Raw genomic sequence first — 24722 nt, 5'->3', positions numbered from 1 at the left:
ACCCAATCAACATACTTTGATTTCCCAAAATATGAAACTTCGATTTTCGAAACTTGTGATGATTGGATCCACTACTACCTGTCAAAAGAAAAATAGTAAAATGTTTGTATCCGTTAGGTTTCTTTGAGTCATAATTTACCGGGGGATTTTTGAGCCTGTCGATTGACATCGGGGTGTTTACTATGAAAGATGAAAGATGAACGATGAACGATGGGAGGTTTGATGGGATCGGATTTTTTGGGAGGGACATATCATATTGTAAGATGTCACTGTGCAGTATCTATATGAGGAGAGTTTTTAAAACTTTGGATTTATAGTTTAATAACAGGGTATCGCTCATCCGTAAAGATATTTATGTATTGATTTGATTTAAAGTACCAAAATCATTTGCAACAATATTCGCTAAAGTCATTGAACGAATATCAAAATGCCCAAGTCTCAGATCCGGCTCAGTCTCGACTCCTGAACGCCATCATGCTCAGCTATCTCGGTTATTATGGAATTTTACATCGAAGACTGGATCATTCAAGTCGTTCGACAATCTATAGTTCGTCCTTCCTTCGCTGTGCTTCCTTGGCAGCCTCTTCTGGTTCTTCCCACATCCTCTTCTTGGGGTTTCCTGGGTTTGCTTCCCCACTTATCACTACGTCTTCTTCCAGCTCGGCTTTCGTAACTTGGGGAGATTCATCCCCAACCGAGTCTCCGACAATTTCCTCCTTGATAGGGGCCTGGTAATGCTGGCTTTCATCAATGATATGTTCGACCTCCTCAACCATCGTTGATGCCGCTCTTGCTACCGGTCGTTGATTGTCGTTTTCAACACTGACTGCTGGAGTGTTCATGCTATTGAAAACAGCGCTCTCACTCCTAGTTGAAATAACTGAATAAGTTGCCGGCTCACTGGATATGGACATACTGCTTTCAACAGCCGAGCCACCCTTGGAGCCCATTATTCCAAATATACTAAATAGGGAGTAGAAGATTAACTTCAGAGGCGCGTAAACCAACCACCAAAGTGGTCCGTAAAACAACCTCCTAAAAACAAGCCATGCAATTGTACATGCCAGTACATAGAATGCCGTTTCAAGATACCACGTATCACTCTTTTGGCTCCTTAGCAAAGTCCCCAGCAAATTCCGCGAACTCGATAGTAGAGAATCCAATGTAGAATATGTTTCATTCAGCTGCGCCAACGCTTCCGTGGATTGTTTCAAGGTATCGTTTGCGAACTGTGATTTTTCCAACTCGCCCGCCATCATTTCGTGAGTTCGTCGAAGCGCAAGAGTAACGTCGCTAGCAGCATTGACCGTCTTATCTTCCTTTGGAAGTTCCGACTTTGGTCGCGCGATAGGTCTTTCCATCGAGTTAGGAGTTGACCTACCGGAAGAGAGATTCAAGCTTGGCTGAAAGAGATGTTGTCGCTCCCAAACTTGCGCAGCATTAAGCGTCTTTCTGGCTGTCACTTCGGCCTTGCGGAATGCTGAATAGCATCTACAGAGTTCAGCGATCAGCCTGGAACATGGTATGCATAGGAATGAACAAAATAATTGTCTTACGATGCGACTTCTTTGATGTTCTTCTCCACTGCTTCATCAAGCATCTTTCTCTGTCTTCCCAACTCACTGTTCAGTCCCCCTGTAGGTATTGACAGAACATCTTCTTGCAGTCGCTCCAAATCCTCATCTTGTTCTTTCAACACCTGTGCGATCTCCGCAGAAAGCTCCAGCAATACAATATCGTCATCGCTATCCAATGCTATAGAACCAGGTTCGAACTTGATGTTTGCTAGTCGTTCAATCAATTCTCTGGCTTGTCTATTTGATTCCTGTAGAGCCGCAAGGCGTTCGGAAAGCGACTCGAAAGACATATTGGTTTGTGTGAACTTGGCAGATGTTTTCGCTCGTAAATTCTGTATCGTCATACATGAGAGCTGGCTGCTTGTAAGGCTCGGAATTTACCGAGAATTTTTATTTGCGCCTAGCACATTGAGCATCCAGACCACAACTACACCCCCCAGAACCTTTATAGAACATCGAAAGTCTCATGTAAGTTCAGATTGATATGTTTGGTCGATAAATACTAATTATATACTAGGCTTCGGTAGCAAACATGATCACAAGATTCATCACCGAAGTCTCAACAGTCTTCAATCCCTTCTCTCCCAAAGCCAAAACCGCTCGGTTATTTCTCTCAGTTCTCCCACCAAATGCACGACAGACCATGAAGATCGATACAAAGATACTCCCAAGAGCATCTAAAGAACGGAGTCTTGTGCGCCTTAAGTTTAGTATGTTCCGCCATATTCAAATTTCGTTGGCATTCGCAAATTCTAACCCAGATTTGCAGAGGATGGAAAAGAAATGAAGTTGGACGCAGAGAAACTTGGTATTAGAGGTGTATCTGATGAGGTAGATAGACATTCACGAATTTTAGCAAGGCAGGAGGAATTGACCGGAAATTGATGATATAATGCTGGAATGTATATGTATTGCATGTGGGAGGCGTTTTCAAGGTCGTATGATAACAATATCATACTTTCAATAAGCGCGGAGTGTCTTTTATGTGAACATGACATACGTTTTTTAGGACTTTATACGTCTCTCAATTCATGTCGATATTGCATGAGTTAGATCGCTAACGTCTACGCAAGGATTGATAGAAGGCACAATCTACAAGTCAGAAATATTGAAGATGTTACGGCTTAGCAGGAAGAAATACTGGACGGCTTTAATCGCTCAACGGTCCTACAGGTCTCCAGTTTTGGGTACCAGGACTACATCATAAATCAATGCGAAGACAAACAACGTTCATTTACTAACGCAATAATACGTTCTCCAGCTGCGTTGGCTCGTATGCGGGTCTAAAAGCCCAAATGCATTTTCGAAAAACCCCTAGCAAATCTCTTGACGAACAAGGTATAAAAACAGCTTAAGGTTTTGGTAATATTTCACAGTTGCACGTATTGAATGCTAGAAGTATTATGGATGTGCAAGAAATGCGCTTGGAAACCTTCGTATTGTATCTACAGCCAATAGTGATGGCATATGTGTAGGGTCGTTTAACTTTTATGGTATTCTGGCGATAACGCCTGCAAATGTAAAGCCGTGATTCAAGACATCTGGATTTAAGCGGCAGCACCAGAGATGAAGAACCACTTGTCAATGCTTGGGTCGATAGGAGCTGGGGCAAGGTTCTCGTTAGATGGGATAGGAGGAAGTTGGTTGGCTTCAACACGGCTGGTTGAGTGCTTGACAGTGACGTTGGTGCTATAAATTTGTTAGGTAAAGTCAACACAGCGAAATGATAAAAACTTACGTTGAAACATCACCTGGGGTGGTCTTGCCAGTGATGAGCTTCTCCCAAGCCTCAGCACACTCACGGACGATATCAGTGGCGTACCTAAAATACAATCAGCTTGCATGTCGAATCATAGTCGTGATGACCCTTACTTCTTGTTCTTGCACTCTCCAGTGAAAGCAAATTGGTTCTCTGGCTTTCCATCTGGGATTTTGTAGATTCTGAACCATTCATTTGTAGCCCTCAAGAGACCTGGAAGATGTCTCTCAACATCCTCAACGTCGTTGAGCTTAGGAGCCAATGGGTCGTTGACATCGATGACAATAACCTTCCAGTCGGTCTCCTCCTCATCGAGCAAGGCCATAACCCCGAGAACCTTGACTTGCTTGACTTGACCAGGGTATCCGACCAATTCACCAATCTCGCAAACGTCTAATGGATCGTTGTCACCCTTGGCCTTGGTTTCTGGGTGGACAACGTTAGGGTCCTCCCAAGTCTAACGTCCAATCAGCTCGTGTCGCAGATAATATTTATAATATAAACTCGAAGTCTTACTTGAGGGAAGGCACCGTAGTTCCAGAGATAACCCTTGTGTGGGAAGCAGTTGCGGACGAAACGAAGCTTGCCCTTCTTGACGTCTTGCTTCTGTGGAAATTATTAGCATAGGAATTGGATTCAATGATAGGAGGGACATTCGATTGGGTTAAGCATCTAATAAATGGCATGTTAGCTGACAGTGTACAAAATGCAGTGATAAGTGAGTAAAAACCTCTTCTTTGCTGATCTCCATCTTGCCGTTTGTCCATCTTGGGATCTCAACAACCATGTTCAAGATGGTTTGTTGCTCATTGGCATAAAGGGGGATATCGTGGAATGGAGAAACTGGAACTCCATCCTTCTCGATATAGATACGGTGCTCCAAGGTGTTTGGAGCTCCGATCTTTCTGACAGTGTATTTGGAAGCCATTGTTGTATTTAATGGTGTTGTGTTGTCGGAAGATGAATTCGTTGAGAGGTGACGAGATATTTGCACCACTCTTAGCGGTATGGTGGGGTTGTTTTTGTTCGCCAGTTTGGCGTGCGCGGCGGTCACGCCTTTATAACAAGGAAAGCGCAGGGGCAAATGTTGCTTTAATTGGTGAGAAGGACCACCGCAGGTATTGGATAGACGTGTGAATGATCTGGTTTGTTCTGCTCGAGCCTGAATGGGAATTTCTATCTTGGGGTGGAATCTCCAAATTGAATTTGGAATGCCACTAAACTTTAACGTGGACATTCAGATCTCTTGTGAGTGTTCCAAAGAGTAATAATAATAATAAGTAGGTCCTTGATACTTGGAATCTACAATCTGCAATCTGCCATCAACTTCCCGTACTACCTAGGTAATAAATTGCGCTATTCAGCAAATATTTTCCGTCGACCGCGGCTTCTATGATTAACCGCTACCAATGGAACGTGCCTTGCCATAGTTTCCGAATTTCGGACCCTGCCGTTTCCTTATGGTCTAAAGCAGCAGCAGCAGCAGCGGGATGTGTTGTCCCAATGCTCCTTCAATCCAAACTTCAACTACAACACAACAGCTACATCACATTATATTGGTCCACGCTCCAGGGGGAAAGTACTGGCCCAATATTTGTACACTTCTCAAATCAGATCCCCCCTTTTTCTTTGTTCTGTTCATGTTTTTGAACAATCACCTGAAGTCACGTCACAGCTTCTACTCTACACTTTGACCATTGGACCCGAAGCATACTAACCCCGAGTTTTAGTAATTCAAGGAAGACGCATTAAATATATGATATGGATGCCAATTATATGATACATTAGCACCATGCCTTTATTAGACGACAATGCCACGAGGGAGTAATTTTGCTACCGAAATACAGTACCGGTACAGAGGTTCAATATCTTCGCTTACATACCATACCATACCATATGGTTTTACCAAGGAGTTCTCAAAACTCAATCCATCAGTATATCTAATAATCCGAATGAACACACCCAAGATGCGATATTTGAAAGACGATGAAGCCATGAAGATAAGTTGTGCAAATAGACAGATTGGATTGAGAGGCTCTGAATGGTTCAAATATCTTCTATAAGTCGAACATCCTAGAAGACCACAATATATGGCAAGACTGGACCCTCAAACTTCTGATGATTGAATACCGTCTAGATGATTCAAGAGTATACACCAGGGCAAACCATCTAGAATTCAAGAAAACATTGAACTGACATCCCATCTAACAAGCTGTGAATGAATATCGAGACGCCGAGAGATCGAGAAAGCTTAAGCCTTAGGGAAAGTAACCTACAAACCCTCAACAACGCCATAATAAAGTATACATGATCATCATCTGTTGCTTAGCAACTCTATCTATTTAAACTCATCGTAATAGTAGCAGAAATTCGGATTTCCCTCCTCTACCACCCCTCAACAACCTTCATCTTCACATACAAACCCTTCGAAGGCTTCGCAGTCACTCCCCCTTTAATATACAGATTCTTCTCATCCATCATCCTCTTATCTTTCAACTCAAACTCAAACCTTCCGATCCATGTCGCCAACAATATTGCAAACTCCGCCTTCGCAAACTGTTGGCCAATACAACTTCTTGGTCCATGCAAAAAAGTAAGGAATGCATAATTACTCGAGCTACCTCCGACCGTATTATGCGACTCGCCATTGTCAGCCATCCATCGATCAGGATCGAAATTTCGAGCAGAGGATCCCCACATCTTCTCGTCCTTATTGATGGCCCATGGAATCAGCATCACACGTGTTCCCTTCGGTATGTGCTGACCAGAGATCGTCGTATCAACGGCGGCTTCACGGAGGGTGAGAGGAACAGGTGGAAAGTAGCGGAGAATTTCGTTACAGACAGCGTTTAGATATGGCATGTAATCGATATCTTGACTTGTAACACTGGCGTCTGAGTCTGGACTGGGAAGTTTTGCACGGACTTCCTCTCGGAGACGAGATTGAACTTCTGGGTAGGCGCAGAGTAGATAGATGGCCCAAGCCATGGAACTTGCAGTCGTCTCGTGGCCAGCTGCTAGGAAAGTCATAAGTTGATCGATGAGATTCTCATCGGGAAAGCCTCCGCTCTCCAACGCCACACTCAAGATATCCACATCGGTCAACTCCTTCTTTTCTAGCTTCGTTTTCTTCTCATGGATGAGATCCCTACAAACGGATCTGATGGTTTCTGCAGCTTCCTCGATCTCCCCATTTCTCTTGATAGGTATTCTTTTGACGAACCATCCTGGTAAGAAAAGTTGGAGAATTCCAAGAATTTGTGCAGAGCGTGTTGGTTTAAACACAGTCCTATATGTTCGATTTAGTAGTGTGTCGGGGTCCTGAATTGCTCCGAAGCCTTTGCCCAAGCCAGCTGCTCCGATTATGTCCAGTGTTATTCTACTCGCCCATTGCATAGCTTCCACAATCGCTGCGCCCTTCTCTGGCTGAGCAACACTTCCATCATTTCCATCTTTGTCTTCGGCTACGTCATTGGGGATATCGCCACGTTCTTTCGCCTTGACTTCTTTGGTCATGGCTTCCAACCCTTCACAGGATTTATCCCAGAAGACGGAATATAAATTCTTAACATGTCGGAATGCAAACGCGGGCATTAGATTTTTTCTCTGTATTTTGTGCTCATCTCCCTCTGCCAAAAGAACACCAATTCCAAGGAGACGTCCAATTCCGACACGAAGGGTAGAAGGTTTAACAAAGTCGTAATTTTTGATGGTAAGAACTTCACCGAGTGCTTTGGCATTGGTGACCATGACTCTCTCCGAATTCAACATCCCTAAATATCTTATGATGCCGTCATTTGGGATATCTTGTATCCTATTGCTCAGTTAGCTACATATAGAGATATATAGAGTAACAGATCTCACCAGTCAAGCATCGGCTGACCAGTTGGCTCTCCAGAGATCCTCTTCCATTGGCCATTCCACCAACTACCTCCTTTTGGAGAGGGTAAATGTCTCAGGGGTGAAAAATAGTAAGGATACAAGATCACTCTCCAGATGGCAAAGCCTATGAACTGTAACAAGTATAGTTGTACAAATGTTCCCCAGTAGCTCGGCTGGGAGGATAATAGTGTATCTGGTTTGTAAGAAACAAGTGCGTAAGAAAGGGTTGTAGGTAAGACTACCAGTCTCTTGAAGGGAATGGAAGACATGGAGGCGAAAATCTATAACTATTTTAGAAAGGGGGGGGGGTTAATGTTGGCAGAGTACCAAGTACTTATATAGCGGGGTCGGCTCTATAATTGTGCCACCTCCGCAGGTCAATTTCCTTCGCAAGCTGAGGTTTCAATGGAAGTAAGAAAGTGGCTTCAAAATGAATGTACAAGTATGATGATTTGCCACGGAGGATTTCTTGCACAGGTAATAGAGGTTGATGGAATCTAAAAGCACCTAGTACACCTGCTTCGTCGCAAGTTTCAAAAGTTGTGGTGATTTCATGTAGGCGTAGAAGGAAAAAGATGAAACCACTTCTATAGATATATAGTCTCGGGTACCAACTCAAAATGATAAAGAAAAATAATAAATGTAATTGTAATTGTAATTGATTTCAAAGAATTCCAGTCGAAGTTCCAGTCCATGATACCTCAACGTATCGCATACCCCATTCAGATGGCATTCCGACAAGGATTCTGTAGATCTTGGCTTGAGGATGTGTGAAAGGACCACTTTATTTTGAATCGACCCGTAAATCTTTTACGGGGCAGCCAATTGATAGCCACTCTCGAGCCAGTGATGACTAACCACTCTGTACAATGCTGAAAGCTTGAATCTGGCCTGACAGCAAAGAATCTGGCTTTCCTACCACGTTGGCGGGAACGAAATAGATCTCCACCACAATGCAAGCCTTTCTCGAGCCTCTGTTGAGTGAGTACTGAGTAACATACTAACATCTCGGAAAGTCTTTGGTACCCGGACCCCGCTTCTTTGTCGACTCAGTATGCTAAGATACAAACGGGCAACTTGTTGTCGCGAGTGAGGATTTGTGTAGATTATGGTTTGAAATTGATAGAGGATCGTTCCAAAATCAGTCAGTCGGTCATCACTTGATGAAGAATTGGCCATGTCATCTCTACGAATAGAGTGTCTGTGATTTCGAGGCCCAACGTTGGAAGCAGGCGTTGCCAAAAAATAATATACTGTCTTGAGTTTTCACCCGACAAACTCGAAACCTACCTGATAGTACCGCGAATCTGACAGTCGTATGATTTAAATGAATACTTTTGCAAATTACGTGAGATAAAGTAGTATTTTAGACAATCATGTGAAAGATACACATCGAAATTAATAATATAGATAGTTATAGAATAGACATGGGCAGTAATATAGACATTGACAATCTTATCAATGTGAGCGTCTCAGACTCTCTCGGGAGAGCCTCGCTAGCAAGATTGTAGTTATTGATGTAAATTTAATCAGCGGTGATATTTACTTTCATTTTCACATTAATTTATACTGGCATTAACACAAATATTGTTATTGATATGGATGTTGCACTTCACCTGAATAGTTGATACATTGGCAAACATTTACACCCTCAAATATGTCGCATTTCAATCAGATAGTTGGGAATCATTAAATTTTCATAATCATAAACATCTTAGCTGTGTGTAGGCATTGAAACATCAGCAGACTTGGAAATTGCATCCTCGCTCCTCCACAAACTGGTCACTGTCTTTTGCTGCGTGTAGAATTGTAGTCCTGGCTTGCCATAGAATGTATTTGCACCACCTCCAGCAACACTCTTCTTGTTTCCGGTGAAGGAGAAGAATGGAAGAGGAACAGGGATTGGTACATTTATTCCCTGCTGTCCTGCCTCGATGTTCTTTTGGAAGGCTGTTGCTGTAGCTCCAGATCGTGTGAAGATAGCTGCACCGTTACCATATTCATTGGCGTTGATGAGATCGATGGCTTCATTGAGAGTGTCCACATTCAAGCATACTAACACTGGGCCGAAAATTTCTTCCGTGTAGCACTTCATATGAGGTTTGACGTTGGTGATGATGGTAGGGCCAACCCAATTTCCGTTGGGATATTTCTCAGGTTTATAACCTCTACCGTCCAACAAGATTGTTGCACCTTCCTCTTCTGCGCTTGCAATCAGATCTTCGATTCTTTGCTTGCTCTGTGGAGAGATGACTGGACCAAGATCCGCCCCCTTTTCAAATCCTCCATTGACGTTTAATGATTTAGCACTTTCGGCTAGTTCAGATAACCATTCCTTCGTTTCCCCAACCATGACCAAGGTACTTAAAGCCATACATCTTTGGCCAGCGGCTCCAAAAGCTGCCCCGACAATTGAATTGAGGGCATGTTGCTTGTTCGCGTCGGGTAAAACCGCACAGTGGTTCTTGGCACCCAAGTTTGCTTGCACACGCTTGCCATTAGCAGAACCTCGAGTAAAAATATATTCTCCAGCACGATTGCTTCCAACAAAACTGATGGCTTTAATGGCTGGTTCATCGATAATAAAGTCGACTGTTTTCGATGCGCCATGGACAATATTGAGTACTCCGTCGGGGAATCCAGCTTTTTGGGCAAGTTCGGCAAGAATCATTGCCGCACCAGGATCTCGTTCGGAAGGCTTGACAATTAGACAATTTCCAGTTGCACACGCAATTGGAATAGACCATAATGGAATCATTGCAGGAAAGTCTATTGGACGTTAGTAGGATCTAAACCTCCAATTGCTCTAAACTTACTAAATGGGCAAATGGCAGCTACAACTCCTAATGGCTCCCTGTAACTTCTGGTCTCCATATCTTTTGCTACCTCTATGACCTCGCCCATCATTTGTTGAGGAATTGCACATGCGGTCTCGGCGACTTGCAATCCACGAAGAACGTCTCCCTTTGCATCTGCCAGCACGTCAGTTTTGGGGTTTAAAGGCATACCATTGAGGACATACCAGCAAACGTTTTACCCTGCTCCAATGTGATACTGGCAGCCAATCTATCCCAATTGTCCCGTACTAGCTGTGTGAATTTAAACATAATTTGTTGTCTTGCCATTATGCTGGTATTTTTCCACCCTGGGAATGCTTTCACCGCGCTATCAACTGCAGCTTTGAGCTCAGCATCTGTACTTTGTGGTACTCTTGTTACGAGATTGTTTGTCGCTGGGTCGTGTAAATCGATGAATTGTGTAGATTCGGATTTGAGGAATTTATTATCGACAAAGTAAGGAGTATCCTGCACATCTTGGATTTTCTCGTGAGTTGTAGGATAATTATCGGCATTGAATGCTAATGCTGCAGCAGGTTTGAGATGTTGAGCTGTGGCATGGAGTCTGCGAGTAGCAATTTTGGATGTTTCAGAGGAGGATGGCATATTGAATGCTACTCTGGGTCGTACTGCGGAGGAGGTATGTCGAACAGTGGCAGTTGAAATACCTTTGGTCAAGGTTCGACGCATTTTTGCTCACAAGGTTTGTTTAGAATAATATTTGAAGAGAACTCAATTGTATCCCTTCAAAGTATCGTGAACCGTCACATCAAGAACAAGCGCAGCTACTTGTAGTATTCGGATGAGTGGATTGTAAACTGGGGTTCCGAGCTGTTAGTAGCGGCTTAAGATAGCCGGATGCGGAGAAATTGGTTAGACTTTCCTATCTTGGTTCGCCGTGATCAATCCGAGGTGTATCAAAATAATTTGTACGTAATTCTCAAAGATTCGAGGATAATAATGATTGATATCCACGGACGTGAGAGATATGAGAGATATGAGACACAGGAAGATTGATAGTCATATATTACTATCTGAGTTCTTTGTTGAGTACAACTTACTGACTCAATAAGGGGATTTGCGCCAGCAGGACGAAACCTCCAGAATAACAAAAATGAAGATTTACTTCAGTTTTCGATATAAATTCAGACAATCAAGATTTCAAATTCATGTTAAGATAAAGTTATCGAAGAGCGTTTAATTTATTTGAGGCTCATACATCTTCTCATATAGGCACTTTCATTCACTATTCAAAAGTCCGCGTCTTCATTGCATAGTTGTATTTGAGTGATTTGGTATACTGTTACTTTTGTGAATCTTCGAAGCTCCAACTGTATAATATAACAAGTGATGTTGTTCTGATTTTCCATCTTCTGAATATGAGTGATATGTTTATCGTGATGCTGGTTTTGGCATTGGGATGTTAATCAATCTTAAGTCGGGTGAGAGGATTGTGAGGAGAATCAGACCTCGAACAAGATAATGGGATTCTACTCGTAGAGTGGTGTGAGTCAAGACCATATCATACATACACTGCATACAAATGAGTTTATTAGGAGACATTCAGCTTTGGTATATGATCTTGTGTTGGGTGGCAAGGATTCCGACTAATTGATGGACTACTATGTTAGTTATAAGATTGTATGATAGTATGCGATTGACGAAAGACAAGAGCTACAGAGAAGTTCTTTCAAGAAATTGTATAAAGAGTTAAAGCTCTCAAATGACTATACTCAGTATGTGTTTGAGATTTAATATGTTATTCCTTTCGAACTTTATGATTCACATCAGTAACGTCTAAACTCATCAACCTCGAAATCTAATCAGCTAGACAATGAAGAACTTAATAACAAAGACTCTAATAATAAATAATAATTCTTTAAACTCGAACATAGCAAGGGATCGAAGATCTAAGGGTTGACTCTCATATATATTAATAGTACTTACGAACGATATATTCTAAGCTTAATATAGTCAAGTAGATTTCGAGTTTACTAAGTCTAAGTTTAATGACAGACTACAAAAGTTCAATTCTCAAACTTAATTTCATAGTTAATCCGAAGTACATCTTCGTTACTAGTAAGCTGCTTAGTAAGAGTTTCAAAATCTAGTCTAAAATTGAAAAAGTGTAACAAACGACAACAACGCTCAAATCTGTTACTGTGAACATGATAATAAATGACAAATGGCCTGTCTATCGATTGTCGATAAATGCTACAAAATTGCCAAAAGTATGGAGAATTTGGGAATCGAACCCAAGACCTTTCCTATCCTATTTGTTGCTTCAACAAGTGCGAAAGGAATGTTATACCCCTAAACCAAATCCCCGTATTTTGTTGCAATGTAGTGAGTCAATAAAATATATATTGAAAGGTTTTTTTTGTGGATCGAGAGGAGTTTTACACGCAGATCGTAGTGTAGGGAGCAAGGCACGTGCGAGGGCGCCACGAGGGTGAAAGAAGAAAGAAATGTTTCAAGGCTCCACCTTCTACTCTCTTATCTTAGCGCCTTCTGGCTATCATTGAATTTCTCCAAGCTCCCTGATTTTTTCTACAGCGAATATATGAAGCCATATCAGACACATATTCATTGTCAGTAATTCTTGGAGTAATCCCTTGAATCTAGGTTCTACCTACCACAGATATGCCCTCGACTTCAGAATATACAAGGTTACACATAACCCCACTCAATCCCAACCTCCTCACTACAATAATACCTCCGTCAATTCTCCCTAATGCGAAGAACATTTCCTACCACACCCTCGAAACTTTCCAGGACAGACCTTACGGCTTCGTAGACCTACCTATTATGGATGCCGAAAAGTTGAAAAAGAAGCTCCATGGCTCTATATTAAAAGGCTCAAAAATCCGGATCGAAACAGCTCGACCAGCGAAAGATCTAAGTTCAGTAAATGAGCCAGAACCAGCGCCCAAGCGACAAAGAGAAAAAAAGGAAACAAGCAAAAAGCGCAAACGGGGAGAGGAAACTATACCCGCTGTAGTAATTGGGGATAGGAAAGTTAAGAGAGGCTGGACTACAACTCCCACGGATCTAGTCAAGGCGAAGAGGGAATCAAAGGAACTTAAGAATGTTGTTAAGTCAAAATATACTACAAATGAGGAGTGTTTGTTTAAGACAATCTTACCCCCGAATGTTGCCGCACACACGAAGGCTACGAGTGGCGAGAAATCGAGTAGGAGGAGCAAGAAGGGTAGAGGTACTGTTGTGCATGAGTTTGCCAAAAGCACAAAGTATGCTACCTTCTTAAGAAGTAGTAATGAAGGCACAAAGTCGAAGCCTGCGGTAGAGTTTGTGGATGGAAAAGGATGGGTAGACGAAGACGGTAATGTGATAGAAGAAGTGGTGAAAAGGGTACGGAAGAGTCAGAAACCACCCAAGGTTGAGGAGCTTGCTCCGGAAAAAGCAATGGGCAAAGATAGCGGCAGTGGTTCGGACCAGGACAAGTCCTCAGGAGAAGATTCTTCATCTGATGAATCTGATTTTGAGGAACGAGCGATGAAGAAAGTGAGGCAGGCAGCAGAAGTCGAGAGCGGCAGTTCATCAGACTCGGAGAGTTCTGCCGACGAAGACGAGTACATAAAGCCACAATCGAAATCCGAGGATATTGTGATGACAGAAGCGGTCAAAGAAGCCCTCGAGGTTCCAACCGAGGCAGAGAAGCCTTCGGATACAGAGAGCTCATCAGCGGAGGAAGTGGAACATATCAACCCGATCCAGCCAGAAGTCTCCAAAGCTGAAGCTGAATCGGAAGATGATGCATCGTCATCAGGCTCTGACAAATCGTCGGATTCTGAGTCATCTGATTCCTCTGGTAGTGACTCGGAAGATGAAGATAAATCATCTATCGCAGCCTCCCCTGAGAATCGCTCCACATCCACACCATCAACAATGCCACCGCCAACCTCCCCCGAAACCAAAACGGCCCGACCTCAGTCATCCTCTGGTCTAAGTATTACGATACCCTCTCCCATCGTCCATTCAACACCCATCCCCACACAGGTACACCCTCTCGAAGCTCTTTACAAACGTTCTAAACCTAATCCTAACTCCAACTCTGATGAGCCTAAACCTGAAACCAAGTCAACCTCCTTTAGTTTCTTCGGCGCTGATGATGAAGACTCCGATATTGGCGAGGAACCCAATCAAATCCCTTTAACACCCTTCACCCAACGTGACTTTGAATCTAGAGGCTTGAGAAGCTCAGCACCGACACCTGATACTGCTTACGCCAACAAGAGATTTGTATGGCCTGGGGGTAAGGATAATGATGATGATAATGACGAAGGGAATTCTCCAACACCGAAAGATTCTGTGAGTGGAAAGATCATATTCAAGGAGAAAGAATCAGAGGAGGCGCCTGAAAGTGATTTTCAGAAGTGGTTTTATGAGCACAGAGGAGAGAATACGAGAGGGTGGAAGAAGCGGAGAAAGGCTGTTGCAAAAGAGCAAAGGCATAGAGAAAACAAGAAGAGGAGTCGTGCTTAGTTTTCTATTACCCTGTATATAGTCTGGATGAATCTCCTTTGTCAAATACCTATGTAATCAACTGTTGGTTTTTCAGTCTCTTATCTTGTGAGTTCCAGATAGCTCCTTCGCATAATCGCACAGCTATATCGTCACTATCATCATTTATTACGAACGTCACAGCCAGTCAAAAGCATGAATGTGATCATACCATGTCTCGAAACATAGCACAGCACAGCACAGCAAAATGGTGGAAAACCCAAAGGCGATTTCAATTCTCTCAGTCTAACTAACGTCAAACCGGCAACCACGAAAAGAAATTCCTCAAGATAGCCGAGACCCTCCTTGCCACAGAAGCTTAACCATCTTTCAATCCTTCAGTTTCCGTTTTACGTTTTTTTTCTTCAATTTCACTAACTCGCTCGCTCCCGCATAAACGCATAACTAAACCTCAAAACTGAGATGAACACTCTCATGTTGCTGCCAGTCAACTACCGCCAAATTACATGAGTTACTTTTGATTCGTTTCTTCCTTCCTTCCTTCCTTTCAGATACCGTTCACCTTTTAGGTGGTGCATTGAGTACGTGCACCATTTCCAATCAGTAAGGACTGCTGTACAAGCTGAAAACAAAGTCTAGCTTTTTGTAATGGGTAAAAGAATCACTATATCTTCATGTCTTTTGAAAAATTGTAGCATCACATCGATTCGTCTCAGAGCGCGAAGACAGATGCGTACCAAATTGAATAGAATCCTTCTCAAGAGCACAAAGATCAGGTTATGTAGTGTTTGCAAAGCGCCGCTGTATCTCGAACCCGTGTGAACTAGATGCAGACCAAAACGTATAGTACGCAAGGAATGCTCATTTCGACAGGATGCAAGATCAGGTAGTTCCAAATGAGTGTGGGTCCGGGCTCCTAATCGCATTCCGAGTCCAGGGTTTCGTGATCGTAAACTGTAAGAAATTCGTATGGATCGTATGTATGTGTCGTGTCACATGGTGTACATTATTAAGTGACGGGGTCGTAAGAGGGCGTGAGGGAATGGGTGAACTTGAAGCAAAATCACTCCCATATCCGTGTCGTAATTTTCGTGAAAAGGAAATGTGGAAGAAAGAAAAATCCTGGTGCATAATCCCCAAATATAAAGAAATCGCAATTGGTATGGTGTAATCGTACAGGGTATTGGGTATTCAAACAGTGGTTGTTCATTTGTCCATAGTTAACTCATTCTTTGTCTTTCATCGAGACCTTTCTAAAGGGTGAAGATGAAATATGAAGATGAAAGCTTGGAGCTCGAACGTAATGGGTGATAGTAATACGCAAAAAGAAATAAAAACAAGGGTAACTTTTAACCAGTACTTCTTGCTCTATCGAGGTACAGAAGTAGGTTGAATTATGATGCGAACTTGAAATTGTAGGATGAATGTTGGCGCCTAGATGATATCCGGGAGCTATCAACTTCGAAAAGAAGAATGAGCAAAGAGTATTAATCAAAGGCACGACCTTTACCCTTGCCACCACCAGTGTAGTATGTAGCAGGTAGTGTTTCCGTGTTGCGCTGATTGTTGTCGCCATCATTCATGCTATCACGATAGGGATTTCTTGATGGGATGGTAGAATTGGCTACATCGATACTATTCATTGCTGAACCTTCCTCGGTATTCATTCTGGAAGCCAGACCGCCGATATTAGCTTGTGCTACGTCTCCATAGCCAATTGCTTCCGGTCGTTGCCGCTGCTCACTGCTGCCACTACTGCTAGCGGTAGCAAAATCAACTTCGGGATTCTCATCTCGTGATCCATACTGCTTGAGCTTGCCGTCGACGATGCGTTTATGGCAGACTTTGCGGGGTCTGTCACTGAGATCAGGTGGTGGCGGAAGCTGCTGTCCCAATGCAATCTGCGCACTCTGGTGACTGAGACTCTTTTCCAACTTCTCCAAAGGACCTTCGGTTTCGACACGCTTGAGGGTGGGTTGAATTGCCATGTCCAAGTCAATTCTTGAGCTAACATTTGATGGAATAGTGCTCATAGGTACGACTGTACCGGCGGCTTGATATTTTAAGTTATTATGTGTTGGACGTAAAGGGTTTGGAGATGGCATGTACGAATACACGGGAGTTTGTGGTAGTAGTGCGGGATCAATCGTGCTTTGATATCCGTTCCAGATGTCGGTGATGTCAAGCGAGGTCTGCAAGAAATAGAGTTAGTACTAGTATTTTAAAATGAGACCGAGATTGTTTAGAGTTGATCGCTTGACAAGACTATGTTTGATTGATATAACTTGAACTTACTTCTAGAGCTGGACTTTCTCCCATGAGGATTCTCATTGCCAGATCTCGATGGGTTTCAGCTGATACTAGACTATCCCTACTTCTGACTGATATCTGTGCTGGCATTTCAATCGGGGTGAAAGGAGCATCTGGCGTAGATACATTGACAGGGAGAGGTCCACCTGGCTTGCTGGGAGTATGGTGGATTGCGGAGAAGTAATCGGCTTGTCGAGAGAAGCCCGGGCTCAGTATAGCCTGTGGCAAGGGAGTTAGAGGTGATCCCGCAACCGCCGGAGTGTAGTTGTAATTATCAGCGTGTGCATTGATCATCATGGGAGACTGGTAGTCTGGACCACAGCTAGCTCCATAAACCGGAACCTGCTCAAAGCCATGGTCGTTTTGAGCTTGCCGGAACATGTCTGCATTGGGTCTCATAACCTCAGTATATGAGTTTTGAACAGTCTGAGGTGTGGCGAAGGAGGGGAATGCCTCTTGTCGAGGGGTATGAGCAATTGGGACCATTTCAAAAGATTGTGGGCCAGCAGTTCCACTCTCCAGATCGCCACGAATTCTAAGGTTGCTGTTTGCAATATCTTGACTTCCGTTGGGTCGTCTTAAACTGACCTGAGGATTATGAGCAACTCCACGTATCAGCATAACTACGAATGTTGAAGCTCCGACGCATAGAAGAAGGACACTAAGAACAAGCCACCAGATGACTGGGACGCTGATGTTGAAAGGGCCTGGTTTGTCGTTTGTGTTCTTTATCGTAATTACCACCCCAACACAAACTGCTGTAGATAGTAACCCAAACTGAGCTGCTCCAACTGCAATCCAGCAATTAGACGTCAGATTATTGAAAACCCCAGTGCTCCCTTTACTGTTACTTAGCAGCGAGCGCCGTACTAAATGCGGCTCTGCCAGCCGTCTTTCCAAAGCAAGTCGCTCATCCTGCTTTCTTGCAGCAAACTGAGCTCTTGCCTCAGCTGTCACTCTGATCGGAAGGGGGGGGTCGCGGGGTTGGTCGTGGTGGTAGCTCAGTCGGGAAACTAGTTGGTTTAGCGACTTTAGGAGGAGAGGGGGTGGCTCGTTTTCCATTATAAGTAGAAAGGAAAAGTCCCATATGCATATCGCTTAAACCCGAGTAAAGTTCATCCTCAGAGACCGCAGAAACCGCAGTGGAGTTTGGAGAAAATTTACTTCTCTTAGACTTCTTATCTTTACCCTTTTTCGAACTCGTGTCTTTGGGACTAGTGAGAGCACCTAGTTGATCCAAGTTCTCTGGAATAGCTTTGCCACTGTAGGGTATTGTATTTGTAAAGGGCGAAGTACTCGATCCCTCGAATACTGGGATAGCATTATCACCAAAACCTTTGGCAGTCAAAGTCGGGTTCTGATTATGATCATATGATCCCTGGGTAGCAGAAGGTCGATTCTCTTTTGCAGTATGGAGCCCATCGTCATAAATGCTTTCCATGCTAAATGAATCTATATCATTGGTACATGCGCTTAAGCCACGTGAATGACTGTCTGGTAATTGATTTCGGGTGATCCCATATAAGCGTGGTGCAAACGCAGCGGTATCTTGGCTACGAGTCAAGGAAGGCGAATTCTTAGCCATTTGCCAATTCTGCTCAAGACTTCCTCGTCCATCTTTATCCTTAGATGGAATGAGGTACTCAGATAGGTCTGCATTTGACAAGCTCTGGTTACCTTGCGTCAACTCCTTTTCCTTGAATACATTCAATCCTTTAGAAAACGCTCCCCGAGCCATGATTATCGATCTGCTGTTGGACTTGAGAGGTATTAGCAAACTTAATTTTTCAAGTTTCATGGGTAGATATTGTAAAGTGATGACCTACTCTTACTGTGCGCGAAGAGGATGCAACACTTGCTTGAGGGTCCTGAGGATGCGCATTGGAGGATTGCAGGGAATTCGATAGCAAGTGATTTGAATCTCTGAACGGATTGTATCTTGCCTTCGATTTACTGGCTTTCGGTCTGCCAGTCGCATGTTGTGGCGCCCGGTCTCCCTTCTTATTTTGATCCATTTCTATATTATGCGCGTTCTTGACTTTTGAATTGAGCTCTTTTAAGAGGCAGAGCGTAGATCTTGATAAGTTGATAAGTATTCGTCATAAAACAACTGGTACTGGTGAAATTCGTGGAGGATATGACCGCTTCTGCGACTATGAGGATAGAGGCAGAAGGAGGATGAGGAAGTACTGCCTACTGGAATTCTTTTTGGGGGAAGGCAAAAAAGAAAGCCGATAAAGGCCAATTTAGCAGGTTGATCAGTTACTTGGAAAATCTTTCATTGAAGGATTGGACAAAAGTTATGCAATCAGCAATAATTTGCTGTTGTGGAGCAGTCAGTGGTGGTGGTGGTGGTGTTTTCGAAGATGATAGAATATAGAAATCAAGGGCTTTGTGGGATCCGAGGCCGACAATTGCAAATGGCAAGCAAGAAAGGTGGGTCGATTCAAAATACAGAAATATTATCAAATGTTTCTTTCAGACGAGTGTTCGGGTGTTCGGGCGGTGAATAAATTTCAGTGAGTGCTATTATGATCAGGTGGGGATGGAAAGGGAGTGAATTCTTTGAATTGTGATTGTGTAAGAAACGGGCAAGCTAGCTCTAGTCCATCACAATGGCAGCAAGTGGACAAAGAGGTAGCAAGTAGGGTATGTAAAGAGAATTAGCCTTGCTGTTGTTGTTGTTGTTGTTGTTGTTGTCGTCGATGATGGTTGTTAGATCAACTTCAACTTCAACTTCGGATCTAACAACTTCGGGTATTGCCGGTTGCTACCACTATTTCTTCTGTTGAAATCTTGATCCCAAGCTTCATGCTATCAATCATTCCCCTCAATATAATAACTACTTCTCAAAGACTTCAAGAAGAAAGACCTATATTGTTCATTGTTGTCATTCCGCCATTTATTTAATTTTTGAAGAAGTTTATACTCATCTGCCTCTCAATTTGGAATAGTGAGGCTCTCTGACAAGGTTAGTCCAACTCAACTTGAACAGCGAGACTGTAAGACACAAGTCTTTTTCAAAGAATACAAGTGGAATGTCTAATATCTGCCGTTTTACTCCTTATGTACAATATAATACAAAACGCGCCAGACTACAGAAGTGGAGTCTATATTAAGGTTAAACAACAATACCCAATCCAACAACTATACCTTCTACACATTTGGTGATAACAAATCATACTTGACACATCTTTCAACCTACATTGTATTGTCAGCATTTGAACATCCATCGCTAATTTGAAAGTGCTAGATAAAAGCAGTTCGTCGCAAGTGAGTGTAAAAGGGGCTCGGGCTCGGCATGCCAAGACATACAAAATGAACATTTATGTGGATAAGTAGAGGGGGGGGAAGAAAGCCAATGTCATGGAGCAAGGTGTGTGCAAATCTGTCCAAGCACAGCCTGAATGATGTTATGCTGAAAGCCAGCTTGTCCCAGAAAGCAAAAACTGGCCAAGCTAACTTGTCACATTGACAAATTGCTACCAGCCTGCCACCAGAGACAGACACAAAGAACATGATTGTTGCTGCCAAACTTTTGGCCAGAATAGAAGGCAACAATAACACATAGGAATGTAGTGCAGGGGTAGCGATTAAGAATGCAATAGCAGATAAAGAGATGGAAGTAGAGAAATCGCGGAACATACATCTTCAATAGAAGCCTGCAAGAACTTTCTAGCTTCCAAACCTACCCATACCTTCAGCATGGAGAAATCACCTTGGCGTAGCATACCACCTCCACTCTGTGCTCCCATTTCTCGTAGAATAGGCAGCGCAGAGGAGAGCAAGTCGATATCAGGGTTGAGACTTCTACCAATGCCTTCTAGCAACAAAATGCTGATGACCACATTGACGAAATCTCCCTCCATCCTTACATGGTGAGTTCGGACCATAGAGAGAACCTCATTTAGTATATCCCCTATTTTCATGTTGCCCAATGCTAACGTGCGACTCTTGACTCCTAGGACAAGATGTTGCATTTTTAAAGAATAAATCTCTTCATCAATGACTGCATCAGGCTGACGACATCTTTGACACATCAAATGACCTGCTTTATAACCATCGAACTCAGCCACAGCTTTGAAAAGATCAAGAAAGTTTCTTCGATTGGTTGCATTTAGTTCTGTGACCAGGCCTGTGTCTATGAAGATCAATTGGGGCCTGAATCCTTCTTTATCAATTTTTGAAAGTTCTGCTTGCCATGCTTGGGGATCCTTTCTGTGGCGATATGGCTGAAGTCTTGCCAGTACTTGTTCAGTGACATCTGGCTGAGACTGAGGATCTTCGTCTTTGTGTTTACTGAAAGGTAGGTTGGGCTTTTCAGATTGGTAAAAGCGGACCATAATATTCCCTGGATGAAGGTCTGCATGAATGAAATTGTCAATTAGCAACATGCGTAAGAATGCATCAAGCCCTTCATCCGCAATATCTTGTTGAAATACCCCGCCACCATTTTCCATAAAGTCAGATAACGGTATACCCTGTGCAAATTCCTCCACCAGGACTTGTCTTGTGGTGAACTGAGTATATGGGAATGGAAACCATGCTGTTGTCCTTGGTTTGAAATTTTTCCTGAAGATTGACAAATTCGCAGCTTCAATTCGAAGATCGAGCTGCAATCTCATCATTTGTCCAAATTGTTCGACTTCATCTGGAAATGACAGCCATTCAAAAGTGGGAATTAAATTTATCACTGAAGCAAATACCCACATGATCCGTAGATCTCGTCTGACAACTCTTTCCACCCCTGGGTGAAGAACTTTGATTGCAACATAACTTGATGGGACTCTTTGTGGTGTGCTCTTGATAAGCGTGTCGACATTTCTACGCACATTTCTTCTTATGTTTGTTGGCTCCTGTAGATCTGGATCTCCTGGTGTTGCCAAATCGGGTTTCAGCTTGGCCTTGTAAACTTGTGCGATAGCCCCCACCCCCAAAGGCTGCTCCTGAAACTCCTCAAATATATCATCAAAGGGTCGCCCATCAAAAGCTCTACTTATAATCCTTTTAGTGGCATGCAAAGAGTGCGCGGGCGCATTGGAATGGAGTTGTGACATGATCTCGCACATTTGGGAAGGGAAGATATCTGATCTAGAGGCAGCCCATTGCCCAAGCTAGAAAGTCAGCACAGCAAGGTACAACAAGAATTAGATGCCGCACCTTAATAAACGCAGGCCCAGCTCGTTCCATAGCCTTAACTAAGAACCTGTACCACCATAGAGTACCGATCCGCTCATTGTCTCGCGCTATATCCCTAGGCCCAAAGTATGCAGCGGGTATAGTAATAAGAACTGGAACGAATATAACCACAAGGTGCAAGAAGCGTACGCTTGTGCAAAGGGGTTCCCATAGATAGGCGTCCAGAAAATAGATTATACTATCTTTCACTCGTTGAAGCCCATGAACATCATCGCCCACTTTCTTGCTAATTTCCTCCCTCGATGCCTCTAGCATTCGCCCTTCTGCAGTCATCTCAGTTCCGCCATTGTCTTTTTCTGATAGTCGAACAAACACAGTAGGGCTCAAGCCTGCTGCGGCGGCGAGGATCAGCCCTTTAGTCTGCGGAGGCGATTTGAATTGCCAATATCCTCGTCTTCTCCAACCCCCTTCTCCTCCACCTCCACCTCCACCTCCACCACCATTTCTATATGATTGTCTCGTTGCTGATTGAATATTCCGACATTGGATCGAGGTTCGTATTCTGGGAAGGGTCTGACGAAGACATGTTCGACCTGTGGCCAAAAACATCCTTATCTTCCTTCGTGTGAAGAATGGTTTGTTTCCCGTAATTGAGTACTATCGAGGCTCCATAGATGTTTTATTGTTAATGGGTTTGGTTTAAGTACAGCCCAAATGTTGTTAACCCCCTCCACGGAAGCATGAGATGCGCCAGTGAAGTATTGATTCAGTGACGTCAGGAATCAATTATAACATTTCTTCATTTGAATAGCACCAAAATACGTAATTCTAAGTTCATATGATAGAACATGTTATGATAATTGCGAAGGATAGAAAACATTTATAAAATAGGAGTGAAAATTGAAAGATATACATCTAATTACCCAGGTATATTATCATTCAATTTAGCTAATGTCAACAACCTGATTCCTTTCATTCTCCGCGCGTTTGTTCTGGTGTTCCATGTGATAAATTGTGCTCTTTACTCAAGGGGACCCATATAATTTTTCGTGAATAGCGGAAGCAGCGGTTCATCGCCGGTTTGGGTAAAAAAAATTCCTTGAGCGGCGGGATTATTACCGATTCCCCCTCTTTCCTCCTTTCCTCTTTTCTTCGAATCACAGTGAAGCTAATTCCAATAAAAAATACATTCATTGACTTCTCTAGTGTTTAAGAGGACGTCAATTGTCTCTTATTTATATCCTTCATATTCAAACCTAAAAAGTACGCAAATTGGTTCATCCTAAGTCTCACAAACAATATGGGATGGTTCTGGGCTGATTCTCCTGCAACTGCTGCTGCGGCGTTGGGTATGAGAAATGCTCCTCATGCTTTGCCCAAGGATAGCAATGCCACTCCGCCTGTGAGTAGATAAATCTCTGTTCTTGCCCAGTCATTTTGTGATTCTGATTTCCGCTCGCCAGCCATCATGCCCCATGCACAAACCCAGCGCAGATGCTCTGAAGCCTGTGGCAAAACCTCCTCCATCATCATCCGAGTCCGCCTGCCCATATACGCCCGACGATGTCTCTCAAGAATCTAAAGCAACGTCTAAATACTCCAAATACAACCCTTTGAACTACATGTTCCCCGACTTATCCCAAGAGAGAGCGAAGGATCAGACTATTGTATTGCCAACCGAAAGAGAGCCATCTACCATACCCAAAGGCACTGGGGATGGTAACTGGGAATATCCTTCGCCACAACAAATGTACAATGCTCTTCTACGCAAAGGCTATACTGATACGGATGCGACTGCCGTCGAGAGTATGGTATCAGTTCACAATTTCTTGAACGAGGGTGCTTGGGCTGAAATTGTAGAATGGGAACGAAGATTTGGTAAAGGGTTGTTCAAGGGTTGGGAGAATTGTAGAAGAGGAGAGGAGGGTTCAAAGGCAGGAGCAGATATTGGTGCAAATGAAGATGAAGTGCCCCAGCCCAAATTAGTTCGATTCATGGGCAGACCGAAGGAGATGACACCAAAGGCCGCGATGATTCAAGCCATGGGTTGGGCTTTTCCAGAAAAATATGGGTATGGAGATTTGTGATTTGTTTCAATGCCTCAACTTTTAGCTAACCACTGTTGTAGTACTGAGCCACCATTCGATCGCCACGATTGGTTTGTCCAAAGAGAATACAATGGCCAGAAGAAGGAAGTTAGATACATCATCGATTATTATTCGGGAGGCGAAGAACCTACTGGAGAACCCATATTCTATCTGGATGTCAGACCCGCCCTCACTCCGACGCAAGCTGTAGAGCGTATGATGCGATGGAGTGGTGACGTTTGGTATCGCGCATCTGGTGCTTCCGTTAGAGAGAACATGAAAAAGAATTAGGAATTTGTCTAGTTCTTGAGATGTGAAATGGCGTTTTGCAGCGGTTTTTAAGCAATACGCTTTGGCTTGGGTTAGGATTTGGTATCTATGGTTATGATCTGATTTGATCAATGAGTTGGGGTTATGCATATGGAATGGTCTCTGGGTAGGAAATACAGTTTACGCCTCTCTTCTCTTGTAATTATTGATACCTAAATAATGATATTTCTCATTCACGACGTCAGATTTATCTAACTTTCGGGCATAGCTTATGGGAAGCTTATCGCAGTGCGAGACTTTCAGAAGGTGGAGCTACCCGAATCATGATAAGAGCTTCTTTAAATCCCCCACTATTCAAACATTATTGCTCCCCCTT

At 43.3% G+C, this 24722-nt stretch overlaps 9 protein-coding genes across 9 annotated transcripts; 3 read left to right on the top strand and 6 right to left on the bottom strand.

Annotated features, from left to right (window-relative positions):
• Window positions 1-542: 542 nt before the first annotated feature.
• On the bottom strand, window positions 543-1867 carry EAF01_000249 (uncharacterized protein; the record flags this gene model as incomplete). Its single annotated transcript, XM_038908499.1, has 2 exons — window positions 543-1491; window positions 1557-1867. The coding sequence occupies 2 exons, from the start codon at window positions 1865-1867 to the stop codon at window positions 543-545; spliced, it is 1260 nt and encodes a 419-aa protein (XP_038775405.1).
• Window positions 1868-1923: 56 nt separating this feature from the next.
• EAF01_000248 (uncharacterized protein) lies at window positions 1924-2462 on the top strand (the record flags this gene model as incomplete). Its single annotated transcript, XM_038908498.1, has 4 exons — window positions 1924-1940; window positions 1982-2045; window positions 2095-2287; window positions 2347-2462. 4 exons carry the CDS (start codon window positions 1924-1926, stop codon window positions 2460-2462), a joined length of 390 nt encoding a protein of 129 aa, XP_038775404.1.
• A 662-nt stretch (window positions 2463-3124) lies between these two features.
• Window positions 3125-4264, bottom strand: EAF01_000247 (uncharacterized protein; the record flags this gene model as incomplete). Its single annotated transcript, XM_038908497.1, has 5 exons — window positions 3125-3266; window positions 3316-3399; window positions 3450-3793; window positions 3853-3942; window positions 4067-4264. 5 exons carry the CDS (start codon window positions 4262-4264, stop codon window positions 3125-3127), a joined length of 858 nt encoding a protein of 285 aa, XP_038775403.1.
• Window positions 4265-5158: 894 nt separating this feature from the next.
• EAF01_000246 (uncharacterized protein) lies at window positions 5159-7896 on the bottom strand. The gene is made up of 3 exons (XM_038908496.1): window positions 7553-7896; window positions 7201-7499; window positions 5159-7150 (listed from the first exon to the last, which is right to left on the bottom strand). Exons 2-3 carry the CDS (start codon window positions 7485-7487, stop codon window positions 5722-5724), a joined length of 1716 nt encoding a protein of 571 aa, XP_038775402.1. The 5' UTR covers window positions 7488-7499; window positions 7553-7896; the 3' UTR covers window positions 5159-5721.
• Window positions 7897-8932: 1036 nt separating this feature from the next.
• Window positions 8933-10745, bottom strand: EAF01_000245 (uncharacterized protein; the record flags this gene model as incomplete). The annotated part of the gene is made up of 3 exons (XM_038908495.1): window positions 8933-9987; window positions 10035-10190; window positions 10241-10745. The coding sequence occupies 3 exons, from the start codon at window positions 10743-10745 to the stop codon at window positions 8933-8935; spliced, it is 1716 nt and encodes a 571-aa protein (XP_038775401.1).
• Window positions 10746-12698: 1953 nt separating this feature from the next.
• On the top strand, window positions 12699-14561 carry EAF01_000244 (uncharacterized protein; the record flags this gene model as incomplete). The annotated part of the gene is made up of 1 exon (XM_038908494.1): window positions 12699-14561. The coding sequence occupies one exon, from the start codon at window positions 12699-12701 to the stop codon at window positions 14559-14561; it is 1863 nt and encodes a 620-aa protein (XP_038775400.1).
• A 1466-nt stretch (window positions 14562-16027) lies between these two features.
• Window positions 16028-18865, bottom strand: EAF01_000243 (uncharacterized protein; the record flags this gene model as incomplete). The annotated part of the gene is made up of 4 exons (XM_038908493.1): window positions 16028-16732; window positions 16836-17641; window positions 17808-18609; window positions 18683-18865. The coding sequence occupies 4 exons, from the start codon at window positions 18863-18865 to the stop codon at window positions 16028-16030; spliced, it is 2496 nt and encodes an 831-aa protein (XP_038775399.1).
• Window positions 18866-20006: 1141 nt separating this feature from the next.
• On the bottom strand, window positions 20007-22598 carry EAF01_000242 (uncharacterized protein; the record flags this gene model as incomplete). The annotated part of the gene is made up of 3 exons (XM_038908492.1): window positions 20007-20051; window positions 20498-21964; window positions 22011-22598. The coding sequence occupies 3 exons, from the start codon at window positions 22596-22598 to the stop codon at window positions 20007-20009; spliced, it is 2100 nt and encodes a 699-aa protein (XP_038775398.1).
• Window positions 22599-23289: 691 nt separating this feature from the next.
• Window positions 23290-24367, top strand: EAF01_000241 (uncharacterized protein; the record flags this gene model as incomplete). Its single annotated transcript, XM_038908491.1, has 3 exons — window positions 23290-23391; window positions 23453-24060; window positions 24118-24367. The coding sequence occupies 3 exons, from the start codon at window positions 23290-23292 to the stop codon at window positions 24365-24367; spliced, it is 960 nt and encodes a 319-aa protein (XP_038775397.1).
• Between the last annotated feature and the right edge of the window lie 355 nt (window positions 24368-24722).

This window comes from Botrytis porri (assembly GCF_014898465.1).
Source record: "Botrytis porri strain MUCL 3234 chromosome Unknown BPOR_001, whole genome shotgun sequence".
Classification (NCBI taxonomy): Eukaryota; Fungi; Ascomycota; class Leotiomycetes; order Helotiales; family Sclerotiniaceae; genus Botrytis; species Botrytis porri.
The sequence above is the reverse complement of the archived record's forward strand: the minus strand, read 5'-3'. Positions and strand labels throughout refer to the sequence as shown.